Source organism: Alexandromys fortis, unplaced genomic scaffold, assembly GCF_014885135.2.
Source record: "Alexandromys fortis isolate MF-2015 unplaced genomic scaffold, M_Fortis_MF-2015_v1.1 scaffold_0, whole genome shotgun sequence".
NCBI lineage: Eukaryota > Metazoa > Chordata > Mammalia > Rodentia > Cricetidae > Alexandromys > Alexandromys fortis.
Genome location: NW_026067949.1, coordinates 21,307,222 through 21,330,501, shown reverse-complemented (window position 1 = coordinate 21,330,501; position 23,280 = coordinate 21,307,222). Strand labels below are relative to the sequence as shown.

At 43.1% G+C, this 23,280-nt stretch overlaps 1 protein-coding gene across 3 annotated transcripts in view; it reads right to left on the bottom strand.

Moving 5' to 3' along the window:
• Positions 1-23,280, bottom strand: part of Tbc1d1 (TBC1 domain family member 1) — a 176,598-nt gene that overhangs the window by 76,840 nt on the left and 76,478 nt on the right. For all 3 annotated transcript variants that reach the window (XM_050149798.1, XM_050149799.1, XM_050149800.1), the window contains 4 exons: positions 6,295-6,735; positions 3,718-3,807; positions 904-1,008; positions 168-300 (listed from right to left, as the gene is read on the bottom strand). In XM_050149798.1, coding sequence (XP_050005755.1) covers positions 168-300; positions 904-1,008; positions 3,718-3,807; positions 6,295-6,735 — 769 coding nt within the window. The remainder of the gene's footprint in view (positions 1-167; positions 301-903; positions 1,009-3,717; positions 3,808-6,294; positions 6,736-23,280) is intronic.

Genomic DNA, 23,280 nt, shown 5'->3' with positions numbered 1-23,280 from the left:
AGAGATGGCAAGATGGTCCTTAGCTTCATATCCATCACACCCAGGAAAACCTCCTGTCACACAGAAGACATCCACTGCCCAGGGTCAGTTCACCTATGACACAGCCCTCTGCCACAACCCCTCTGCCACGGATGCTCCCACCCAAGGCGCTTGTGCCTTCGACTCACCCTCGATCCTCTCGCAGAGCTTGTGCAGGCCCTGCAAGGGACAGCTCTCGCACAGTTGGGCTGATGCCTTGGCAGTCTGCTGCACAGCAGCCACGGTGAAGGCCTGCTTCAGAGTCATCATGATCTCATCGACCTGAGCACAAGAACAGAGTGTCCACAGAAGTTCACAGAAGAGAACTGGGCAGTTTTTCACAGACTACCAGAATATAGTGGGAATAGTTGCTAGGGCTATGATCTATAGTCTAAGAAGGACCACGTACAGATTCAGCCCTCTTAAGACAGGTGAGGTACAAGGTAAAACTTATTACTGAGTACAAAGCAAGTGCGTCCGGTTCAAAGTTAACCAGGATTTTTTTTTTTAATTTTTTTTTCTTCCCTGTTTCTTTTCAGTACCAGATCCCACGACATGGCTCAAGTGGGTTACTAACTTGCCTGCCCCACAGTTCTGTAGCTTGTACTCTGCCTACCTCACGCCTAAGTACTGGGATTTACAAAACAGGGCCACCCCACTGTGGGAAATGAAGTTTCTAAATTCTGCTTAGGGTAAAGAATAAAAGCAAGCATGTCTTTCAAAAATATTGAAACCTACAATGAAAATTGAAATGAATTTCAGATGCATAGCAGAACCGTATTGGTCATGGGTGAATAACGAAACCAAACATTGCCATGTCAGCAAGGCTCTGCACAGGGCTGAACTCCCTCATGACGCTTGCAGCGGGCAGTGTCGTCCTCTTACCAGGGCTTCATTTGTGCACTGGAACACATAACAGACAAAGTGAAAGCCGCCGCCACCTGAGCACTCCCGGCAGATAAACCCAAAGTGGTCCACGTGCCTAATGCCCTGTGCAAGAAGGAAGAAGGGGAGGACATGTAAGTGATACAGAGAAGTACTGCTGGCAGGAATACAGCTTCATGGGGACACTGTCCCCTCAAAGACCACTATGAGATAACTGCTCACATATTTTTACATAAAGATTAGCATCCCACTAAAATGTTACTTGTATTATCTCACAATGAGAGTCAAGGTTTGCAGGCAGAGATACAGGGAGAAAGGAGGTGGAGCTGAGAGAGGCCAGCAGTCACCAGAGGAGTAAGGTGCCAGAGCATCACCAGTAAGCCATGGGGCACGTGGTGATACAAGGATTATTAGGAATGGGTTAATTTGTATGTAGAGCTAGCCAGTAAGAAGCTTGAGCCACCAAACAATTATAATTAATATTAAGCCTCCAAATGATTACTTCAAAACCAGCTGTGGGGACCTGCAGATGGGAGAGAAATGGGTCCAGGGGACCAGACATGACAGAGAACAGACTTCCAGCTACAGAGAACAGCTGACAGAAAAGCTAGAACTTTGGGGTGTGTGAGGAGAGCACTAAGAAATAAAAATCAACAGCACACCACATTAAGAAACATCCACACACCAACACACACGAACAAGTATGTACACACAACACACATATATAAAGGTTAAAAAGAGATTCAAAATGTGTTTGTACTAAAATCACAAGCAAATCACTGAGCAGGATGAAGAATGAACAAAACATTACTTATATGCCAAGACGAGCAGCTGTGAAGTCTCTGAGACTAAGGCCAGGGCTCTGCCGGTGTCCCACAAGCTCTTTCTCATAAACAAGCCTTAACGCATAAGCTCGATCTGAAAGCCACAGGGACAGAAGCTGACAGAGGGCCTTGTCGCTGCCTTCCAAGTCTACCAGAAGCAATTTTGGCAGTTCTAATTTTTAGATTTATTTAATGTGTATGAGTGTTTTACCTTGATGTATTTATGTGTACTGTGTACATGCCCTGTGTCAGTGGAAGTCAGAAATGGATGATCAATTCCCTGGAACTGGGGTTAGGAATGGTTATGGGCCCTCAGCAAGAACAAGTGCTCTTAAACAGCGAGCCATGGCTCCAGCACCAACGGTTAGTTTCCACTGTCACCCTGACACGATTTAGAATCACCTGGGGACGGGCCTCTGGGAATGTCCGTGGGGATTGTTTTGATGACATTAACTAGCTAAGTAGATCCACACTGAATACAGATGGTACACGGGCCACACCCTGAACTGAACAAGAAGGAGACCGCAAGCTGAGCACCGTAAACGACTAGACCTCAGAACTGGGACCAGAGTAAAACCTTTCTCCCTGAGCTGCTTTTTATCGGGGTATTTTACCATAGCAACAGGACAGGAAACTAAAACAGCAAGCTAAGTCCAAATGAAATATCTTCTGTGACTATTAATTCTCAAGGCCTCTGACAGCATCGCCATGCGGAAGTACAGGCTCACGTAACTTATGGGTCAGAAGCTCTTCAGGAAAGAATAAACTACCACACTACTCTAAAACAGCATGGTGCATGTCCCTGATTCCAGCACTCAGGAGGCAGAGGCAGGTGGCATGGGCTGCACAGAGAGACCTTAAATATCTAACACTAACATTTTAACATTCCAACATAATTAGGATCAATCAAGATTCTGACACTAGCGTCACTTTCAGGCAAGTATTTTCCAGCCCATAACTGCTGACATATCCTGATCTCAATCAATGTCCTCCACCAGCAAGCTAAGAATCTACCAGAGGCTGCTATGTAGGGGATGCCATTTATCACAGTTTCTTTGTGAAGGCTTCTCTATTCAACTTGTTAAAAACATTACTTATTATCAAAATCAAAAACAGTATCTTTATGACCACTTAATTAGCTTACATTTTAGATTAACAAACAACTAAGATTTTCTCTCTCTCTCTCTCTCTCTCTCTCTCTCTCTCTCTCTCTCTCTCTCTCTTTTGAGACAGGGTTTCTCTGTGGCTTTGGAGCCTGTCCTGGAACTAGCTCTGTACACCAGGCTGGTCTTGAACTCACAGAGATCCGCCTGCCTCTGCCTCCCGAGTGCTGGGATTAAAGGTGTGCACCACCATCTCCCGGCCATAAACCATCTCTTATTTGCCAGGACAATCCAGAGAAAACTGGCTCGTCACAGTTGACAGAATTCTCCCAAATCTCTCTATGAAAACAGCTGGAAGACTAACAAACACAGAAAGTTTCATGTAGACACTGCATTCTGGGTAGACCCCCTCAAAGGTAAGTACAATCCATCACAGTTACAGGAAAAGCAATAATGAAAATACAAAAGATTAAGAATTTCAAGACTATGAATTATATATAAAACATATATAATTCTAGATAACATATATAAACAGATATTAATTACATATATATCAAGCATGTACATATATCAATTATACATAAGACATGTGCACACTCATATACATACCAATTATATATAAAACATGCACATACATAAAAGCCCTTGGAAAAAGCAAGAAGACATCAATACCACTATAACAGGGAAAAAAAGGAAGGGAGATAATTTTCTCTAGCACACTCTTCTAAAAAGCAAAATTGTTAATTTTAGGATTATAATTTACCTCAGTAAATGAGGAGATAAAGAAACATGGAATCAAGATTAAAAACCTGCTGTTTTATACAACATTGCTTCTCCTGTGTGCATTAGAAGAACTAGAATTTAATTAATAATATGTCTGCATTTACCTGAGAGCAAAAGGATATCTCCTTAAAATTTTTCTCCAGTGCAATCTTTTTGGTGTCAGGGCTGATGAGGTAAACTTCAGACTGGCCAATCTTAAAAAACAAACGAACGAAAGAAAAAAATGTGTTTCTCCTGAAAACTGATTCATTATACACGTCATGGCCTATGAGGTAAGGATAAAGACAAGCTCTCATAAAAGTCTGTATCTGTAAAGAGTTTCAAAGGTTATAGCTTACGCCACGATGTCAAGTGACAGGAGACAAACACCTATGTGACACAGCAGTAATCTGATGACAGTGATAATGATAATAATGGCAATAATAATAATGATCCTCCAAGTCCACACCCCCCTTCAAAGGGAATTAGTTTTCTATACAAGTGAGTATTCCAGAAAACTACAGTTTCTATCTAAAATTTCTGAAACACCTTCGGAGCAGAGTGTCCTAATGCCAGGCTAGCTATGGGAGTCTGTGTTTTAACAAGTAAAGCTTGCCTGAAGATCAGAGAAGCGTGTAGTCAGCCATCAGAAAATCCTTTACCTCTCAGATCAAAGGGCCAATCCTGCCCTCAGACTGCCACCTCAGACTTCCTCCTCTGACAACATCCTCAGACCGAAGGGGCAATCCTCAGACTGCAACTGTCTCCACCAAACCTCAGACTGCATCAAGCTCTTGTCCCCTCCTGCTTTCTATTCCTCTCTCCGCCCAGTCATATCACTCCTGTCTCCACCTCCCCAGAGCTGGGATTAAAGGAATGGGATCCCAAGTGCTGGGATCACCTTTGTGTGAGTTCTGTTTCTCTTTTAGACAGATTCAATGTTAAGTAGCCCAGGGTGGCCTTGAACTAACAGAGATCCCTCTGCCTGGGATTAAAGGTGTATGCCACTACTGGCTGACCTCCAGTGGCTTAGCTCTATACTCTGATCTTCAGGCAAGCCTGTTTGTTAGATTACAAACAAAACATCACTACAGAAGTCTGCCTCCCTGACCGTCACCTCCATACGCTGAAGTTTCTCAGTTCCTGTATATGTTGGTTTCTACAGATTTAATCCCTCCTCAGAATCAACGTTAGCGGTCACTCTAACTGACAAGCTTCACTTCCAAGACGGAGAACAAAACGGAGGCTGAAATGCCGGATCACGAGGGGCACAAAGGTCTTTACTTGTTTGCTTGTCATTAAGTGAGATCCAGGAATGTGAGGTTGCTCCTTGTCTCTCTGTCACGACTGTTTTCCCATCACATCACATCAGCAGAGACCTGACGTGAGGAACAAAGCCCGGACAACTAAGGGGCCTGCCAGGCGAAGCAGGTCTCTGAGGCAGAGCTCCTTCCCACCTCTCGCATCCCACTTGCTGCTCTCTGAACCCAGGGGGAGACCCTGCCTGCTGGCCGCTGGGTGAGAATCGCATCAAAGATGCCTCTCCTGATTCCGGGCGTTCCCACAGCATCCCCTACTTCTCCACAGTGTGTGCTGCTGCTGTAATTGCATAATTACTGGTGTGTCAGTTGCCTGTCCACATTGTTGGAATCTAAATTCCGCGTGGGTAGAGACTGTAACTGCTCTATTTCTAGGATATTGTAACCACTTATAAACAAACGCACCGAGCAGCCTTTCTCAATAACACTGCAGTGTTTGGGAAGAAGCTTACAGACCACAGATTAAAGTACAAGTCTTACTGCCAGCCCAGCACTCGTCCGGGTACTACGTCAATTATGAAGAGAGAAGTCAGTCCTATTACCCTGACACACCATCTGGATATTTTAAGGATGCATTATACTTTGTGTGTATGAGTGTGCATCTGTGTGTGCACACACATGTGAGTGAAGGTGTTCACAGAGTCCAGAAGAGGATCTCTGAAACTAGCGTTATAAGGGTGCAAGCCACTTGATGTGGGTGCTAGGAACCTAACTCAGTTCCTCTTAAGAGCGGTATGTGTTCAGAGGCTGAGTCATCTCTCCACATCCATTTCTGGATCTTTAAAACCAGCTATAGCCACACTACACTAACCTATGTGGTCAGCTCCCTTACTGCTTGGCCTTTCTGGTGCCTAGGGCGAAGCACAGAAAGGCTACACTGTGTCTAAGCCAGTTTTGCTCATTACCATGAATAAAGCAAAGATGCAGAGGCAGAAGCTTGCCAAGGAAAAAGCCACAGACAGCTCACTTCATGAAGAGGGCAGAGTCCTGTCCATTCAGACCCAGGGAAATCCAGAAAAATCCAAGTCTCCATGAAACTCCAATAGCTGGCTCCCTTATCTATTCCTTTTCTTCCTCCATATGGCTAACAGTTTAACAATTTTCTGTTTAAAAAACAAAAATAAAAACAAGCAACTAAACTTGTATTTTAGTTGGAGTGTAAGTTTTAAATATAAGGTTATCTAAAAATCATATTACCCTGATAAACAATGGGTATTTATACATTAATAAGAGTACTTTCTGCTTAAAGCTGTGAAACTTACATAGTTTTGAACCTCGTTTACATAACTATTCTTTCTTCAGTGAAAGGGTGTATACAACCACTGACGCATTAGCTGGTTGTTTTCAGACCTCCAGGGTGCAGAAAACTGCCCAAGACTTTACCGTGAATAGCATAGTTCGGTTCTCCTCCATGTCTGTGGGCTGAACCACACTGTGTCCTCCGATGAGGTGGTTTTCGATACCGTCGTCGAAGGAGCTAAAGGTGCTGCTGCGGAGGCTGGCGTCCTGGAACTCCTTCCTGAAGGCCAGTGAGCGCAGTCCGGGCTGCGAGAAGGACTTGCGCATTGGCCGGGGTCCTGGCGCTGATGGCTGCCCCGTGGGCGCGTCCCAGTCAGCTCTGCGGCCGCAGCTCACGTGGTTGAACTTCTCGATGCACTCGTCGATCAGCGCAGGTGGCGCCTTCTTGTGAGCCACAGTGACCCTGCCACAGAAGAGCACCTCGAACTTTTTGGCGAAGGTGTCATCGAATTCCGAGGGGCAGCGCAGCTCCTCCTGGCGGGCAATCTTCCCCGCTTGCCGGATGGAACTGATGATCTCAGGCACCTGCGAGAATGGGAGTGACATCGTGGGCACTGGGTTGCGGCAGAGAGCACACAGGACCAATATCAATATCACTCCTGCTGTATGTGGCTCACAGACCACAGCGCCCTCCAGCGTTAAGTGGCCAGTCCCAGGCTGGCTTTGCGCTCTAATCCCTAAGGTCCTCAGGTCATCTCCACTAAGTTTTGTCTAAAATGTGATTCACCTAAACGTACCAACTCATTCAGAAGAATTCCATCAGTGTCCTCTGAGAAGCCTTCCTCAGTACATGGTGGGAGGAAGGGCTCTTAAATCATTTATTTTGCATTTATTGGAACTATTGTACCATTGTTTTCTTCAACAGCAACTAACAAGTTATGACTCGATGCCATATCTCCTAACGTTGATTATAAAGCAACAGAGCTAGACAGTTTGAACCAAGGAGGGCAGAGAACCCAGGCCTACTGTCACAGGAGACAGTGGGGCTTCTCACAAAAGAGGTTTTTTTCCAATGTAAAAGTCTTGAAGCAAACGGTCTCCGGTGCTATGGTCCCTCCCTCCCCATCCTGTCCATTTATGAGTAGGCTCTCCACAGCAGCTTCAGAAATAAGATGGAATCCATACCATTGTCAGTGAACACCTGAGCCCTGCTTAGGTGACCAGCGGCCTCAACACTCACTCTGACATTCATGGTCTGTGAAAACGTGGCCAGCATGGACCTAATCTTCCAGTTTTTGCTTTGACAGGACACATATTTCTGTGTATAAAACTTTGAGTTGAAGGCCAAATACCTACAGGGCCCTGTTTATTTAATATCATAACCAGATAAATCCAATCCCCTTTCCAATTCAGATTAAAAAGATTAACCAGTGTGTACAAAAAGGGAGATTGTTTCAGTTCGTCTTTAAAGAAAGCTTGTATTCTATGTCCGTGACATAATTCTCAAAGACCCACTGACTCTCTGTCACTAAATACTGAGCACAGTAAACATAGCCTTTCTGCCAGAAAGATTAGGGTATCTCCTGTCAAGCTGTTTTAGCATAAAAGTCAAGGATGTCTTTAGAGATAGATGTATTTTTAAGAGGACTCCTAGGCTGGAGGGTTGTGTCAGCAGTTAGAGCACTTAGTGCTCTTACAGAAAACTGGGATTCAGTTCCCAGCACCCACATGGTGGCATCTCTAACTCCAGGCCCAGTGGATCCAATGCCCTCTTCTGGCCTCGTAGGGTACATGGCATACAAACAGGTAAGCAACACACGCACACACACACAAATCTTTTAAAAAATTGTTTGTAAAGCAGAAGATTTAAATAATAGATTTAAAAGCTGAATTGTAAGCTGGTCAGTGGTAGCCCAGGCTTTTAATCCCAGCATGGGGGAAGTCGAGGTAGGTGGATTTCTGTGAGTTTTAGTCCAGCTTTGTCTACATAGGGAGTCCCAGAACAGCTAGGGCTACACAAAAAGACCCCCAAACAAATAAAAAGTTGTTTTTTTTAATGTGTGTGGGGGGGAGGGGCTGTTCACATTGTGTGTGTGTGTGTGTGTGTGTGTGTTGAGGTCAGAAGACAACCTGTTGACTTGGTTCTTTCTCTCCACGTGGCCCTGAGACAGAACTCAAGCCATTAGCTCTGTCAGCAGACACCGACACCTGCAGTCATCTTGCCAGCCCGAGGCTGAGCTTCAAATGGCAACCATGTCTGCACCGGTCCTTTATATGCTTGTGCTATAGCCCACTCACAGACGGCCAAATAAGCTTGGGAAGCCTGTGGCAGCCTAGACGTTGTTGGTAGAAAAGCAGAGAACAGAAACAGCAGGAAGTCTAAGCTGCAGTCAGAACGTTGTTAATGATTCACAGGACCACAGAAAAAAACAAAAGGCCATGGTTTCTCTCTGTGGGAGAGGGACTTCAAGATCAGAAGCACTAAAAACTATCTAGTGAAAAGTTAGTTCTATATGGTAAAAACAGCATCGCCAATGTACGCAGCACCACCTTTCTCAGCAGGTGTGAGACTGTTCTAACAGGAGTCACGTGGAGCTCCCCAATTATTAGCTGCACTTCGCACAGAACACACATTTATTCAGTCCTTTGAGGACTGCTAAGCTAGCCAACGTCTCTATACACTGCACCCGCAATGACTCAAGTGAGCAATGATGTCTTCCATCATGTTTCAAAGAGGGAAAAGTGTATGGAGCATAGGAACTTACAGCACTTCAACAATAACACAAGGGCTACAGAACCGAGGGCTCAAGGGTCCCCCTGGCTCCGCCAGTCGGAGCAGCTGAGTAGCACACCACACCCAGGTCAGAGTTCAGGCTGCGTGGGTATTCTAACTATGGATTTCTTCAGTTCATTGATTAGAATCTAAAATGGACACACTTCATTCAAAGACCAAGTCCTATCTATCTCTCCTTGCTGGTGGGCCTCATAATTTAGACATAAATTTTACTCAAGCCTCCTGCCATCCAAGAAGGCACATGCAAAGCGACGTACAGTAGACAGGAGATGGACACCAGCTCATGCAGGACAAGGGGTGAGGTGAAGCTCTAGGCGGCGGGGGGGGGGGGGGGGGGGGGGGGGGGGGGGGGGGGGGGGGGGGGGGGGGGGGGGGGGGGGGGGGGGGGTAGTGGGAGGGAATAAAGGGGCCCTGGAAGACCTGGCATTAATTCAGGACTGAAGAGACTAGAGAAGGGCAGACCACAGTGTGGCAGATCAGAGGCCAAGCAAGGGTGACGCAAAGATGTCATGTGAAAGTAGGTGGACAGGAGCTTGAAGCTCACGGATACATAAAAAGAAAGACGTCAGCATTGACTCCCAAAATAAACACAACTGAAAAACAGCCTTTCGGGTCTACAGGAATATATACATCAGGTTGCAACGATTGCTCCCCACAAACAAAACAAAGAACCCAAGACCTTCTTGGGGCAAACGCACTGGGGTCACTAGAAACTTACTCCCTCTGATAAGATCTGGGCCTTTTACTGAGAATCTTGCCTGTTCAGTCAGAGCACTAAGAACTACATCATTCCTGTTCGCAGATAAGCTGATAAAGCAAATCCAAACTCACCAGAGCAGAGCAGAGAGCCTGAAAATGGTTTTCCTGGAATAATTTTAACAAGGGCTAGGGTTTGATTAGAGCGTCTGATACTATGGGAACCATAACAAAAAAAAGTTAGATAATTAAGATCAATTACCCAAAATTAATGAAGCAGGCCTGTTCAGGTGTATAGAATTCTAAGAATCAGAGATATTTCTGTAAGTCAAGTCCTTATTCAAGCGCACAGGTCAGCTTTATAAGGATTTGGGGATTTTAAGGGATTACAAACACACTGCAACTGTAATTTTATTCACAAGGATTTAGGAGGGCATTTCTGAAATAACCTTTAGAATAAAAAAATGTCACTTTCATTTTGCACTTACTGGTTTGTCTACCAACTATTAACATATAAATATTAAATTATTCTTTTAAGTGTCTTGGCCTCCTCTTCCTGTAAGCCTGGGGTGACCTGTGAAGATGATTCCCTACTCTCTTGACCCCAAACCCTACAAAGTCATGCTAATCAAGAGGTTCAAATCTTTTTGTGCACTTTAAAGACACCCGTGACACTGTCCAGGCCATCAAGAGCATGCATATCTGAAACGCCACAAGTTACCTTAAGCATGTCACTTTAAAGAAGCCATGTGTGTTGTTGTGGTGGGAGTGGCGGAGTTGGTCAGTGCACCCAGGCTAAACAGTAGGGTTGGACACGGGGTTGGGGATCCAAGAATTGTTTTGCTGCACATGACTAAAAACGCAGAGAAATGCTAACTGTAGGGCTCAGACACAAGTCCTCTAGGCACTGAGCACATCCGGGTGAACACAGCATCTAAGATGGCCGGCTAACTCTCAGAGCTCACGGCCAGATTAACCCACAAGTGAGCTTCCCCTGCCGCATCGAGATGATCCCCACTGAAAAGGAACAGATTGTTCCATAGCCAGAAGAGGAAGATGGTGCAAAGAAGAAAAAGCCATCCCTGAAGAAACAAAAATTCATGGCATGGGAATAAATTCATCATAAAAAGAATACAGATAAATGTTTTTAAAAGTCTAGCATCTCATTTAAACCTATAACAACATTCATATATAACAGAGAAACAATCTGAAGCTGCAAAAAGATGGCAGGAATATTCACTGCTTCCTGCCTCAGAGGAAACGTTTTGTATGGTGAGGAGTTAAATAAAATCAACAGTAACAGTAATGATAGTAAAAATAGGAATAGAGAAACAGCTCATTTCATATTAATTATTTTCCCAGGAGGAACAGATGCGTCTGTGCTGATAATGAGAATCAGTGTGTGTTTGTTGATCACGAGGGAGAAACTACTTTAAATCAAGCTCCTCTTCCCCACACCTTATCTGCCTCTAATTTCACAAAAAAACTCTTAGCAGTACCTTATTGGTTTTAATACCATTTAGAGAGGAAAAAAACAACAGCCACCCTCTATAAAATATACAAGGCCATTCATGCTGTGCACTAGGTTGGCCTCAAAGGATAAAACTGAGACTTCAGGAAAGGATGAATGGACAAAAGCAGCCACACTGCGTGCTGGATTCCAACCACTCTACAAAGACGGGCACACTGTCGAAGGCTACACAGACCGAATGAGCACAGGACAATGACGAGCAAGGTGGGCACCGCGGGCCGGCCACAGGAGGAGCGCTAAGCACATACGGAGGAGAGAGAAAGGAGCCCAGGCCTTCTTAAAGAAACTGAAATACAGATTGGACTAACTTCAGGGTTTCCCACACTTGGCCCTTCCTAAAATAAAACCAGGCACCAAAGTGCCCACCGAGTCCAATTCAACTCCATTTTTATTCCTATGCAAGAAAGGATTTAATAAAATTTTAGGCCCCATTTAAAAGACAATATTCAGAAACAGAGCCCAAGAGAATTCATGTTTGAATTGTTTTCCCGTTCTCCCCACACCCTGCCTGCTGGCTGTCATGTAAATAAAACAAGGGGGAAAAATAACCACACAGAGTACCAGTGGACAAAACTGGTCAAGAGTCCCCTGCAAAGTGTCCAACGCTGCCTCACATCTGGGTCAGAATGCCACTCGGAAATGTCTGCTTCCTCTCCTTGAATGGGATTCATGTCTGAGTTCAGAGTATCTGTCCTGATGAGGGGCAGGGCAGAGGCTGGCATCACGAGGCCTCGTGAACTCTCACCCTGGGACGTCACATGCATCCTCTGTTTACCTAGAAGCAGAACCCACCTGGCCGAAAACACAGCAGAGGGATTTTCTGGTTTTTTAGCTAGATCTCCAAAGGAAAGACTTCATTTCTTATATAAAAGGCAAGGCCTTCCTTCCTTAGGGGACCTGAAGAAAAGCGGAGAGCTCTGCCAGCAGGCACAGACCCCAGGTGACATGCAACAAGAGACACGGTGTCCCCAAGGAGGCTGCACTTCTCTCAAACCCCAGCTGGGAACCACACAGGAACAGGAAAACGCTGCTGCCTCAGAAACTAAATGGAATTGTAACTTCCATTCTCAGAACAGCAATGCCCCTCCATTCATAAACAACTACAGCTAGCCGGAGCCAGCACTTCTGACCTCATCTACATATCCACCATAACAGAAGCAACGAGCTCATCAGAACCAAAGCATGCACTAGCAATGGAGACTTCATCTTATATTCTTCCTTCGCTATCTCATTTACGGAGTAAAATTCCAAAAGCGTGTTTGTGCCAGTAGAACTCATCCATAATTTGGGGCCAGTAAGATGCCAGCCTGTTGCTATTGAACAGAACGAATGGAGGAAAGAAAGGTACAGGCCTGCCTTTTCCCTGCTCCTTCCCCTCACCCCAAAGAGGTCAAGATTAAGGTTCAGGCCTGGACTTCCTGGCCTAAAAGGGTCAAGCTCAAGACCTAAGAAAGAAACAAACATAAGTATTGCCATTTTTCAATAATCCATCCTCTTTTTCTTTTAAGTAAAGTTTTGTGAGGCAGGATTTTATTTTTTCCCTCAAGTCAAAGCTTGTGTATCCTTAGCAGTCCCATAACTAGCTCTGTAGACCAGGCTGGCATTGCACTCACAGAGATTCCCCTGCCTCTGCCTCCTGAGTCCTGGGATTAAAGGCATGTGCCACACCGCCCAGCAATCCATCCTCCTTTTTAAACACAGGAGCAGAATGTATTCTTCAGTCACTTTGATACATATTTAATACACATTCACATACATATTTAATACACAGTCACATCCATATTTAATACATAGTCACATAGATATATATTACATACATATTTAATACATATTCATATAAGAAAAACCCAGAAACATCTATAGCTACAGGGTTTTTTTTTCTCCTGTAATTCATTGTGTTATCTCATTTCCTTCTCTTTCTCTCTTACACACACACACACACACACACACACACACACACACACACAGGCATGCACACGCACAATGTTCTGCAACTATTATCACTGGGACCCTATATTAATGGCATATCAACCCATATAGAACCATCTCATTCCTTTTAGAAACTATGGCATTCATCTTACTGCGAAATATGATTTGGATCGTAAACCCCCCAACACTCATATATTATGAAAAGCTTGGTCCCCAACAGGCAGCATCATTGGAGTATGGTAGAGATCTTAGGAGGTAGGGCCTGAGAGCTAAGAAGCAGGCCATCTGACAGGGTGTGGTCTTGAAGGGAATGCACAAATCTCTAATCTCTGTCTTTACTTTCCCCATCAGGAGGGGAGCAGCTTTCCTTTGCCACATCCTTCAGCCTCAGATAAGCAGTAGCAGGACTAAGTACCCCTGATGGGCACTGCAGTTCCCAGAGGCAAGAAGCTGATTACTATTCCAATTGCCGGGGACTGACAAGGACAGAAATGTACTCTAGGCTATGAACAAGCAACCACAATCCAGCCAAATGCAAAAGAGTAGACTACACTTTCCATCCAAACTCTCCTCCACCTGCAACTTTCCAACAACCTCACAAGGACAACAGGAGCACCCTGCCTTCTCCTTCCACCGACTCCTGTATCCTAGCCCACACAAGAGCATCACAGAAATCATGAGCTTCTGAAATACACCAGGCCTGGAAGTGGTAAGCAGCTCTGTGACATGCTTAGGTAGGCTCTACAGACTTCCCAGAATAAAGCACCTAGGCGATAAGTATCAGCTCCAAGAGAACACAATCTCCGTTTCTTGCTCACTGACGCAGGTAAGCCAAGGGACCTGAAAGATCGTAGTTGCTGTATGAATTACAGCAATGCAAACTGCAATGCTAATAACTTCAAAGTTTTTAAGTGATAAAAAAAATTTAGCCGGAGTGATGGTGCACAACTTTAATCCCCATACTGGGGAGGCAGAGGTAGGCAGATCTCTGAGTTTGAGGTCAGCTTGGTATAAAGTGAGCTCCAGGACAGCCAGGGCTACTCAAATTAATCTTTTTTAATTCTTTTTCTTTTTTCTTTTTTTATTTTTTTTTTTTAATTGTTTTTAATAATTTTTTTTACAGTCCTTTGTATTCTTTTTTATATAATTGTTTATTTTTTTTTTTTTTTTTTTTTTTTTCTTTTTTATATCTTTTATATTTTTTTTTTTTATTTTTTTTTTTTTTTTTTATTTTTTTTTTTTCATATATATTTCATTTTATTTTTGCTTTATTTTTTCTTTTTTTTTTTTTTTTTTTTTTTTCTTTCTTTTTTTTTTTGGTTTTTTTATTGTTTTTTTTTCTTTTTGGTAAGTTCTCTTTTTTTTTTTTTTTTTTTTTTTCTATGGTTTTATTTTTTTTTTTTGTTTTTTTTTTTTGCTTTTTCCTGTTTTTCCTCTTTTTTTGTTTTTTTCTTTTTTTTTTTTATATTTTTTTCTTTTGTATAGTCTTTAGTTTTTTTTTTTTTTAGTTTTTTTTTCTTTCTTTATTATTTTTTATTTTTTTTTTTTTTATTTTTACATTTTTTTTTTTTTTTTTCTTGTTTTTTTTATATATTTTTATTTTAATTTTTTTATTTTTTTTAATTTTTTTTGTTTATTTTTTTTTTTTTTTTTTTTATTTATTTTTTTTTTTTTTTTTTTTTTTGTTGTTATTTTTTTTTTTCTTATTCATTTTGTTTTCTGTTTTTTTTTTATTATTTTATTTTTTTTTTTGTTTTTTAATTTTTTTTATTTTTTTTTTTTTCTTGTCTTTTTTTATTTTTTTTTTTCTATATTTTTTTTTTGTTTTTTTTTTTTATTTATTTTATTTAAGTTTTTTTTTTTTTTTGTCATTTTCTTTTTTACTTTTTTTTATTTTATTTTATTTTTTTTGTTATTTTTTTATTGATTTTAGTCAATTTTTTTTTTTTTTTTTTTTTTTTTTTTTCTTTCTCTTTTTTTTTATTGTTTTTTTGTTTTTTTTTTATTATTTTATTTTGCTTTTATCTTTTTATTATTTTATTTTACTTTTTTTATATTCTTTTTATTTAATGATTTTTATTTTTTTTTATTAGGATTTATTTTAATTTTATATTATTTTATTTTTTTTGTCCTTATTTTCTTTTTTATTTTTTTTTATGTTTTTTTTTTTATTTTTGTTTTCTTTTTTAGTTTTTATATGTTTGTTTTTTTCTTTATTTTTCTTTTTTTATTTTTTTTTTTTGGTCTTTTTTTTTTTGTTTTTTTTTTTTTCCATTTTTTTGGTAGTATATTTTTTTTTTTTTATTTTTTTTTTTTCTTTTTTTTTTTATTTTTTTTTTTTTTTGTTTTTTTTTTTTTTTTTTTTTTGTTTTTAGTTTTTTTTTTTATTTTATATTTGTTCTTTTTTTTTTTTTGTTTCTTTTTTTTTTTTTTATTTTTATTTTTTGTTTGTGGGTGGTAGTTATTGAGAACCTGGCCGCAGCCTCTCCCTTCAAGGGTCTGCTGAGCACAGGGCATGAGGGGCTCAGTTTTCTCCAGCTGTCCACTCCACCCCCACCCCCTGCGGGAGCCCACATTCACTATCAGGAGCATTCCTAGAGAACCAACTCAAACCGGCTGACAAGATAAGAAGGCTGCAGCTGCTCAGAGCTGCTGCTGGGAACCAGCCCACCACTGGCTGGCTGGCTGGCTGGCTGGCTGGCTGGCTGGCTGGCTGGCTGGCTGGCTGGCTTGCCCATGCCAGAGAGCAGTACAGCATGGCCAGAAGCTTCAAGATTTGCTCAGGCTGAACTCTGATCTACCCACCACAATCAAATTCCATCTACCAAAGGGAACTAAAGTCTCTGAATTCTAAAGTCATTTTCAAAAGACACTCTGTCTTGATTTACAAGGACAAGAGGAAAATACAAGAGAATAAGCCCTAAGGGGGTTAGGGGCTCCACAGTATTGGACTTAAGTGCCTCCCTTGAATGTGGTTAGTAACCGCTGTACAGCCTTCCTCGACTACTGCTTTAGCATCTGCTCTAACCCAGGGGAGGATTTCTGGGCTCCTTCGGCTGCGCCAGAGGACTTGGAAGTGGGTGTCTTCCTCTGCTCTCCCCAATTTCCCAGCTTTCCACAGAGGACTGTTTAATCTACATCTCTACCTTCGAATGGTTTTCTAACTTGACCCAAATGTCCAGCCACCTCTTTAAGGTGTTTTTCAGGCACCTTGACCTTCCAAGATCCCCATCAACTGCATTCTTTTCACCACGAAGTGGGTCTCCCTCCTTAATCCCTGGTTCCCAAGTGCTTTCCGGGTGACCAAGCTTGGATTTGGCCAGAGGCTTCGACTCATTTCTCCTTCCATCAGCTTTCCACCGTGAGGGTGCACAATTTATTCCTCAGCTTGAGCCCAAATCTCAAGTGCTGGTAAAGCCTGCACTTAGTCCAGTCGGATCATAGCAAGGCTCTTTCTTACTCCACCCAGGGCCCAGCCTCCAGCCCATCCCCAAATCCACTCGCTCTGCTCTCCACAGATCACGCAGAACCACATTTCTCAGGAGGTCGGGCTTCTGCTCACAGACCCTCCTCTGGAACCCTACCAAACACAGGCAGCCAGATGTGCCAGGGTCTGCCTTGGAGTGGAAAGAAACTCTAGCTGCCTTATCTCACTCAGCTTGAGACCAGCCTTTTTATCAATCCCTCTGCCCATCGCATTTCCACCTCCACAGCTTCACTAATGCAAATTCTGCCCTGACTCCTGCACGGGACCCTCCAAATCACTCCTTCAACCTGCTCATTTCAGAGCTGAGGAAAAGACGCCGCAAAAGGCTAAAGTGACTGACATCAAATCACAGAGCTCAGGTGAAAGGAACTGGACCTTCCCAGACACGCTGTTTTCCCAGATCACGGGATCTGCTTTTGCTTTGGGATGAAGTAATCTTTGGGGTCAAATTTCCTTATTTGGCTAAAACCTCTAAGCCTCTAAATTAATAATAACAATAATCTAGAAGAACAACATATGGCCATATGGCTAGAAACACATTGTAGTGTCTCTGAGACCCACACCTCACCAGTTTCCCACTACATGCTTAGCTGCAGTGATCCATGATGGTGAAGCCAGACACTCACCCTGGATCTGCAGCCAAGGCTTGGGGACAGTCACCCTTTCTTCCACCCTGCTGTCTGCCTATTAAATCCAAATAAAGCATCCACTTATTAGAGCAGTTAAAAACACACACCTACATCAGCAGACGGGTGTTCCAGGACACCACAGCTGCTTCTCAATACATCCAAAGTATATCTGTGGTGTGTGTGTGTGTTGCACGTGTCTGTTTATTCATGTATGTGTAGAAGTGTGCATACACATACATGTACAGGCATGTAGAAACCAGAGGTCAATGCCAGGTGTTTTCCTCTATTGGTCTCTATTTTTTTTTTTAAGATTTATTTACTTTTGTTTTATGTGATGGGTGCTTTGCCCGTATGAACATCAGGGCACTACAAGTATCCAATGACCTCAGAGGTCAGGAGACAATTTCAGATTCCCTAGAATTGAAGTTACATACATTTGTTAGACACCATGTGGGTGCTGGGAATAAACTCTAGTCCCGTGAAAGAGTTGAGAGTGCTCTTAACTGCTGAGCCATCACTCCAGCTCTCCCGCTTACTTTTGAGACAGGGTGTCCAGCTGGACCTGGAGCTCAATAACCTGAGTTAACTAGACAGGCTAGTCAATGAGCCTAAGAATTCTCTTGTCTTTACCCCTGCATCCCACCCCATCCCACCCCTATGCTGGGATCACAGTCTCTAATTCACTCACAATGAGACTCTATCTACACAGGGGCTGGGGATTGGAACTCAGGTCCTTATACTTAATTCGGAGAGCCCTCTGCCGACTAAACCATCTCCCAGGCCTCCGGAAACCACATTTTAAAAGACAAGCAATTCTGATTCCTTTACACACACCTGCCTTTCCCTCTAAGAGGTCCTGTCTCAGTGTGCACCATCACAGATTTGCACAACAATGTATCCAAGTGCACAATCAACTTGGAGCAGTCAGGACTCTTAGCAGAGGTCTAGAATGAGCACACTGCTCCACTGAACAGCGGGTGACCACAGACATCCGTGTGGAGCTCTGTGCTCTAATAGTCTCGCTCGTGGAGCTTTTCCTGGGAGGAAAACAATCCACACAGCACAGCCTCAGCCAATTAACACTAGAGAACGGCCTCAATGTAATGGTCTCTCACATACACCAAAATCAAGTGAAACAGACCGAAACGTCGGAGGGATGCAAATTCCTAGGCATTAGTCATGGATTTCGAGAAATGAAAATATGTTACAAATCTTTCCACTCACTTGGAAACTTGGGAACATGGCTATTTCTGGAACAATAAAAAGGGTTTGACTACAGTACCTATATTAATATCATGCTCAACATATAATTTGCTAATAATCAAAATACAAGGAGCCACTAACTTATTACTCATAAGTGGGTTTTGGTTTGTTTCTGAAATCAAACTTTGTAAGCTTTAGTACTTTTTATTTGGAATCTTATATTGTATTAAAAATGGACAATAGAAACAGTCACAAATGACTATAAGCAAATATTGTCTCAAAAAAATCTTAGGCTATTTTCACCTAATGACTGATTTCCTTAGGGTCCGCCCAGTAAAAAGAACTTCCGCAGAATACCATTCTTGGCTAACTGTCTGCCTTTGACAGGCCTATAATTGTAAACTTCACTCAACAAATAAACTTCCTTCCTATTTTTGAAGTTTTCCAAAAGTGGAGTGTCTAACGTTTTCAGTTGGCCAGCTTTTCCTATTTTAAAATCTTGGCAATAAGAAATTCTTCACAGAACCCTGAGAGAGGAAAAGGCCCAGGGACAGTAGAGCAGTCCCGCTTGGGGAAAAGGCTGGAATTATGGCCTTGGGCAAAGACATTCGGGCTGCGGGCGGCAGAAACCAGTGTAATTTCTCTGTCCTCTTATCTGATCTAAATGACTTGCTGCTTGACTGAAGCACCCCGTTCTTTCCGTCCTACTGAGCAAGAGTGTAACTGCCACACCACGTGACTAAACAAGTCAGCACCCAAGTACGACAGCAGGAGTGAAATATAAAGAGAGCACTGGAGTGAATGGGTGTGTGCAAGTGTGCATGTAGGAGCACACATCTGCGCACACACGCAGACGTCAGAGGAGGGTGGTAGAAGATGTCAGATGCCACGTTCTGTCACCTCATTCTCCATCTTAGGCTTTGACAGGAGGTCCCTCACTGAATCTAGAACTACACCTCCAAGAATCCTTCTATTTCCACCCCAGACCATGCTGGTATCCAGGGGTGCACATGGTATGCAAGATTTTTACATGGGTGTTGGGGATTTGAACTCATGTCTTCACATTAGAGCAGCACTACCCACTGAGCCATCTCTCCAGTCCCTGAACATCCTAGCTGTAGTCACTTCACCCATGGAGGGCAGGAAGAGCTGAGATGGTAGCTCAGTGGTAGATTACTTGCCTGGCATCCTCAAAGCCCTAAGCTCAATCCTCACCAGCAAAAAGAGAATAGTGCTGGCAATAATAATAAATAAAAAGAAGGAACAGGGCTAGGCGGCAGCGGAGTCATCTCTACCCACAAGTGCAATGAGGCAGTGTTGATGAATCACGCTTAAGTGCTTAATCTGGCCCAGGAATTGCTTCATACTGAGTAGCTAAAAGCTAAGTAGCCTGAAGGAAAGCTATTTATCCCCATTCTACTGATAAACACACCGACATTTAGAAACAGTGAGACAGCCCACTCCAAAGATGTTTCCCTCTTACTGGAGACGCATGGGTGAAGATTTATGATTCTGGCCCAAGTTGCAATCACAAAAACAATTCCAAATGGAACAAGAATAAAGTGGATATTCAACACCATATGCTCACATATCAGAATCTGGGACCTAGGGAAGTCTACCACACCCAAGCCGAAGAGACTGAAAAGATGTAGTTGCCATCAATTAGTCTAGAAACTCAAGCTAAAGCAAGCCTGGCAGCCACACGTGGTGGGGCAAACCTGCAATCCCAGCCCTGGAAGGCCTAAGCAGGAGACCAAGAGTTCCAGGCCAGCCTGGGGTGCATGGAGACAAGGGACAAGGAAGGAAAGGGGGAAAGGAATGAGAAAAGGAAAGAGGAAAGGGAAGAAAAGGGAGCATGGAAGAGAAGACAAACCCAATAACCGCCAATAAATTGCAATCTCGGCCTCCGTCACCTCAAAACTGACCTCTTGGGACTACCCTTGGCCTTAACTTTCTTCCAGTCCTAACCATCTTTGATTTTCTACCAGGGTTTCCCCTTCCTATTTTCTTCTCTCTCCGGCCAAGAACTCCTGAAATATAGGGCTATGGAAAGTATTGTTACCGGCAACTGGTTCCACCCTTGTATGGCTACTTTCAAAAGCAGGCGAGTTGATCATTTATGCCTTTCTCTTAAGAAAAGAAGTTCCGTTTCTCAGTGGACAAGATCCTTTTCCAAGTTCTGCCAACCTGTTTCATAACAGGACCACCCCCGTGCTACCCGGACAGCACAGCTATAGCAGATGGAGCATGGTAAACTTAGAGCCAGACAACTCAGCCCTTAATTTTAGTAGCTACGACTTGTGCTGTTCGACACAGTGGCGCGGACAATAATGCATACTCCTGGGAAAGAGATGAGAAAATGACATGAAGTGTCTCCATAGCAGCAGTGAATACTTAAGACAGGTGTGTGCCAGTCCGCCAGATTTAATCATTCCATGATGTAATACTTCATAACATCATGGGAGGTACAGTAAACACAACTGCATCTGTCTATAACAACATAACTTTTAAAAATAGCTGTGTCTCTGTGTTAGAGGCCAGCCTTGTCTAAAGTGGGTTCCAGGACAGCCAGGACTACACAGAGAAACCCTGTCTCAAACCCAACCCCCACCCCAAAATAAAAAAATAAATAAATAAAAATAAAAATAGCTATCATGGAACCAGAGGAATGGCTCAGCACTTTTAAGAGCACTGACTGCTCTTGCAGAGGACCTGGGTCGTTCCCAACACCCATATGGCTACTCTCAGCTCTAGTTTCAGGGGATATGACTTCCTCTTCTGACCCCCACTGGTACTGCGCGCGCACACACACACAAACACACACAGAGACATACATACAGGCAAAACACATCACATAAAAAAATTTTAGTATTAAAATAGCTCTGATAAGTTACCTAGCTTCTCTAAACTTTGGTTTCTTCATATCCCTTGCCCCCTCTCCCCCCGACACATTAACAAAACCATAGGAAGAGCCAATAATCGCACTAGTATCACAATTATTCCAAGAATCAGGAAAGCTATTGAACTTGACTACTCCCAACATAATGACTGGCACACACAAAATGTTCAGAATGTGATTATCTCATCCTCTCCATGGGATTTCAATGATAACCCAACTTTCCCTTCTCATAAATGCCCAATGTAGGTAATGCTTTTCCAGACAAAATCAATCAACCCACTGGAGGAAGGGAAATACAGTAGAGATATAGCTCACTTCCTGTGAGTCTTCTGGGAACAAGAGCACTAAATGGACCAGTGTGTCACCACAGCTCAGTGCCAGGGAGCAGATCTGCCACCCTCAACCCCAATAGCTCTCACCCTGCAAAGGTTCAGGCCATCCTTTCTCCCTGCACCCAGTTCACATAGCTGGTCCTTCCAGGCCACTGGGGCCTCGTGTTTATTTACTGCACTTTTCCTAGGTCAAAGGCTTTCCACTGGCCCCAACTGCTCACACTCCCTACCTACACCTGTCCATTTCCCATGGCCATCTTGAGCTGATGTTCACATGTGACTAAATGAAGTATGGGGAGATACATTGTTTCAAATACATGCATGGTTTGACTCAGAACAGTTTGATGACCGTACAAGCAAATCAGCAAGATAATATTAATGTGTACAAAACCCAGAGACAGAAATTTGGTTATATGTTCAGTCATAAATTAGCTATGTGAGCTTAGTAGCCAAAATTGACTGCTCTGGAGGCCAGTTTCCTTATGTAGAAAAGAACAAGCAGAATCGTGTTCAAAGCTCCACTCCACGTACTCCAAACAAGAGGACTGAATTCCAGCAAATGACCACACCTGACCACAACCATTAACAGGATGTGCTGGGATGAAAGAAAAGACTCCTTCAGTACTGAATCCACCCAAGTCCCAAGAATTTGGTGACAATAATAGGCTTTCCCCCAGGGATAAAAAAGACTGTAGACAGAAGGTGCTAGGCAAACAGCCAAGGGAGGGAAGCAACCAATCGTCTTATCGAGCTGTGCTGCCTATGAGCCACAAGAACGGGGAAGACGGAGTGGAAATACTGTAAGAGCCAAAGGACCGGGAAATCTACTGTAGGGTTGTGTCTCCTAGAAATGAGAGTGAAGTTTCACTCATGCTACCTCTACAGTATGGCTAACTTAAAGAAGACCCGAACAAGGCACCAACAGACACAGTAAAGTGGAAACCTCCCAGGGCTCCACCCCTGGATAAATGCCTACAGGTAACTAAGGGGTGCTGAAGGTGGGAGAAATAGTCTTCCCCCGTGGAGGTGCCACCTAATTATCATCCAATGCCAAGTGGTTAGTCCTGAAATCACATACATGCAATACTGAATGGACTTAGGTTGTATCTATGCATTTATGTGCATGCACACATACACTTAAAAAGAGGAGGCCAGGGATTTGAAAGGGGACAGGTGGGAGGAGGAAAACACATGGAAGGAAGTAGGGAAGGGGAAGAAGGGGAAGAGTACATAGGCAACACAAACGAGACTTGATGACTTGAAAAGATGACACAAATTTGTGTGGGTAGGCAAGGGAGGTAGATCCAGAGGAGTTTGGGGAGGGGGTTGACTAAGATAAAAGTGCATTGTATTAAGTTCTCAAAAGAGCTAATAAAAATTAGAATGGGGGAGGAAAGGGGGAAAACACTATTGTCAAAAACACAGCAAGGGGCAAGCAGGGCTCTCAACCTGCAGTGACTCTCAACCTGTAGGTCGCAACCCCATGGGTCACCTAAGGCCACCAGAAAACACAGATATTTACATTATGATTCCTAACAGCAGCAAAATTAGTTATGAGGTAGAAACAAAAATAAATTTATGTTTGGAGGTCACCACAACAAGAGGAACAGCGTTGCAGGATCAGGAAGGT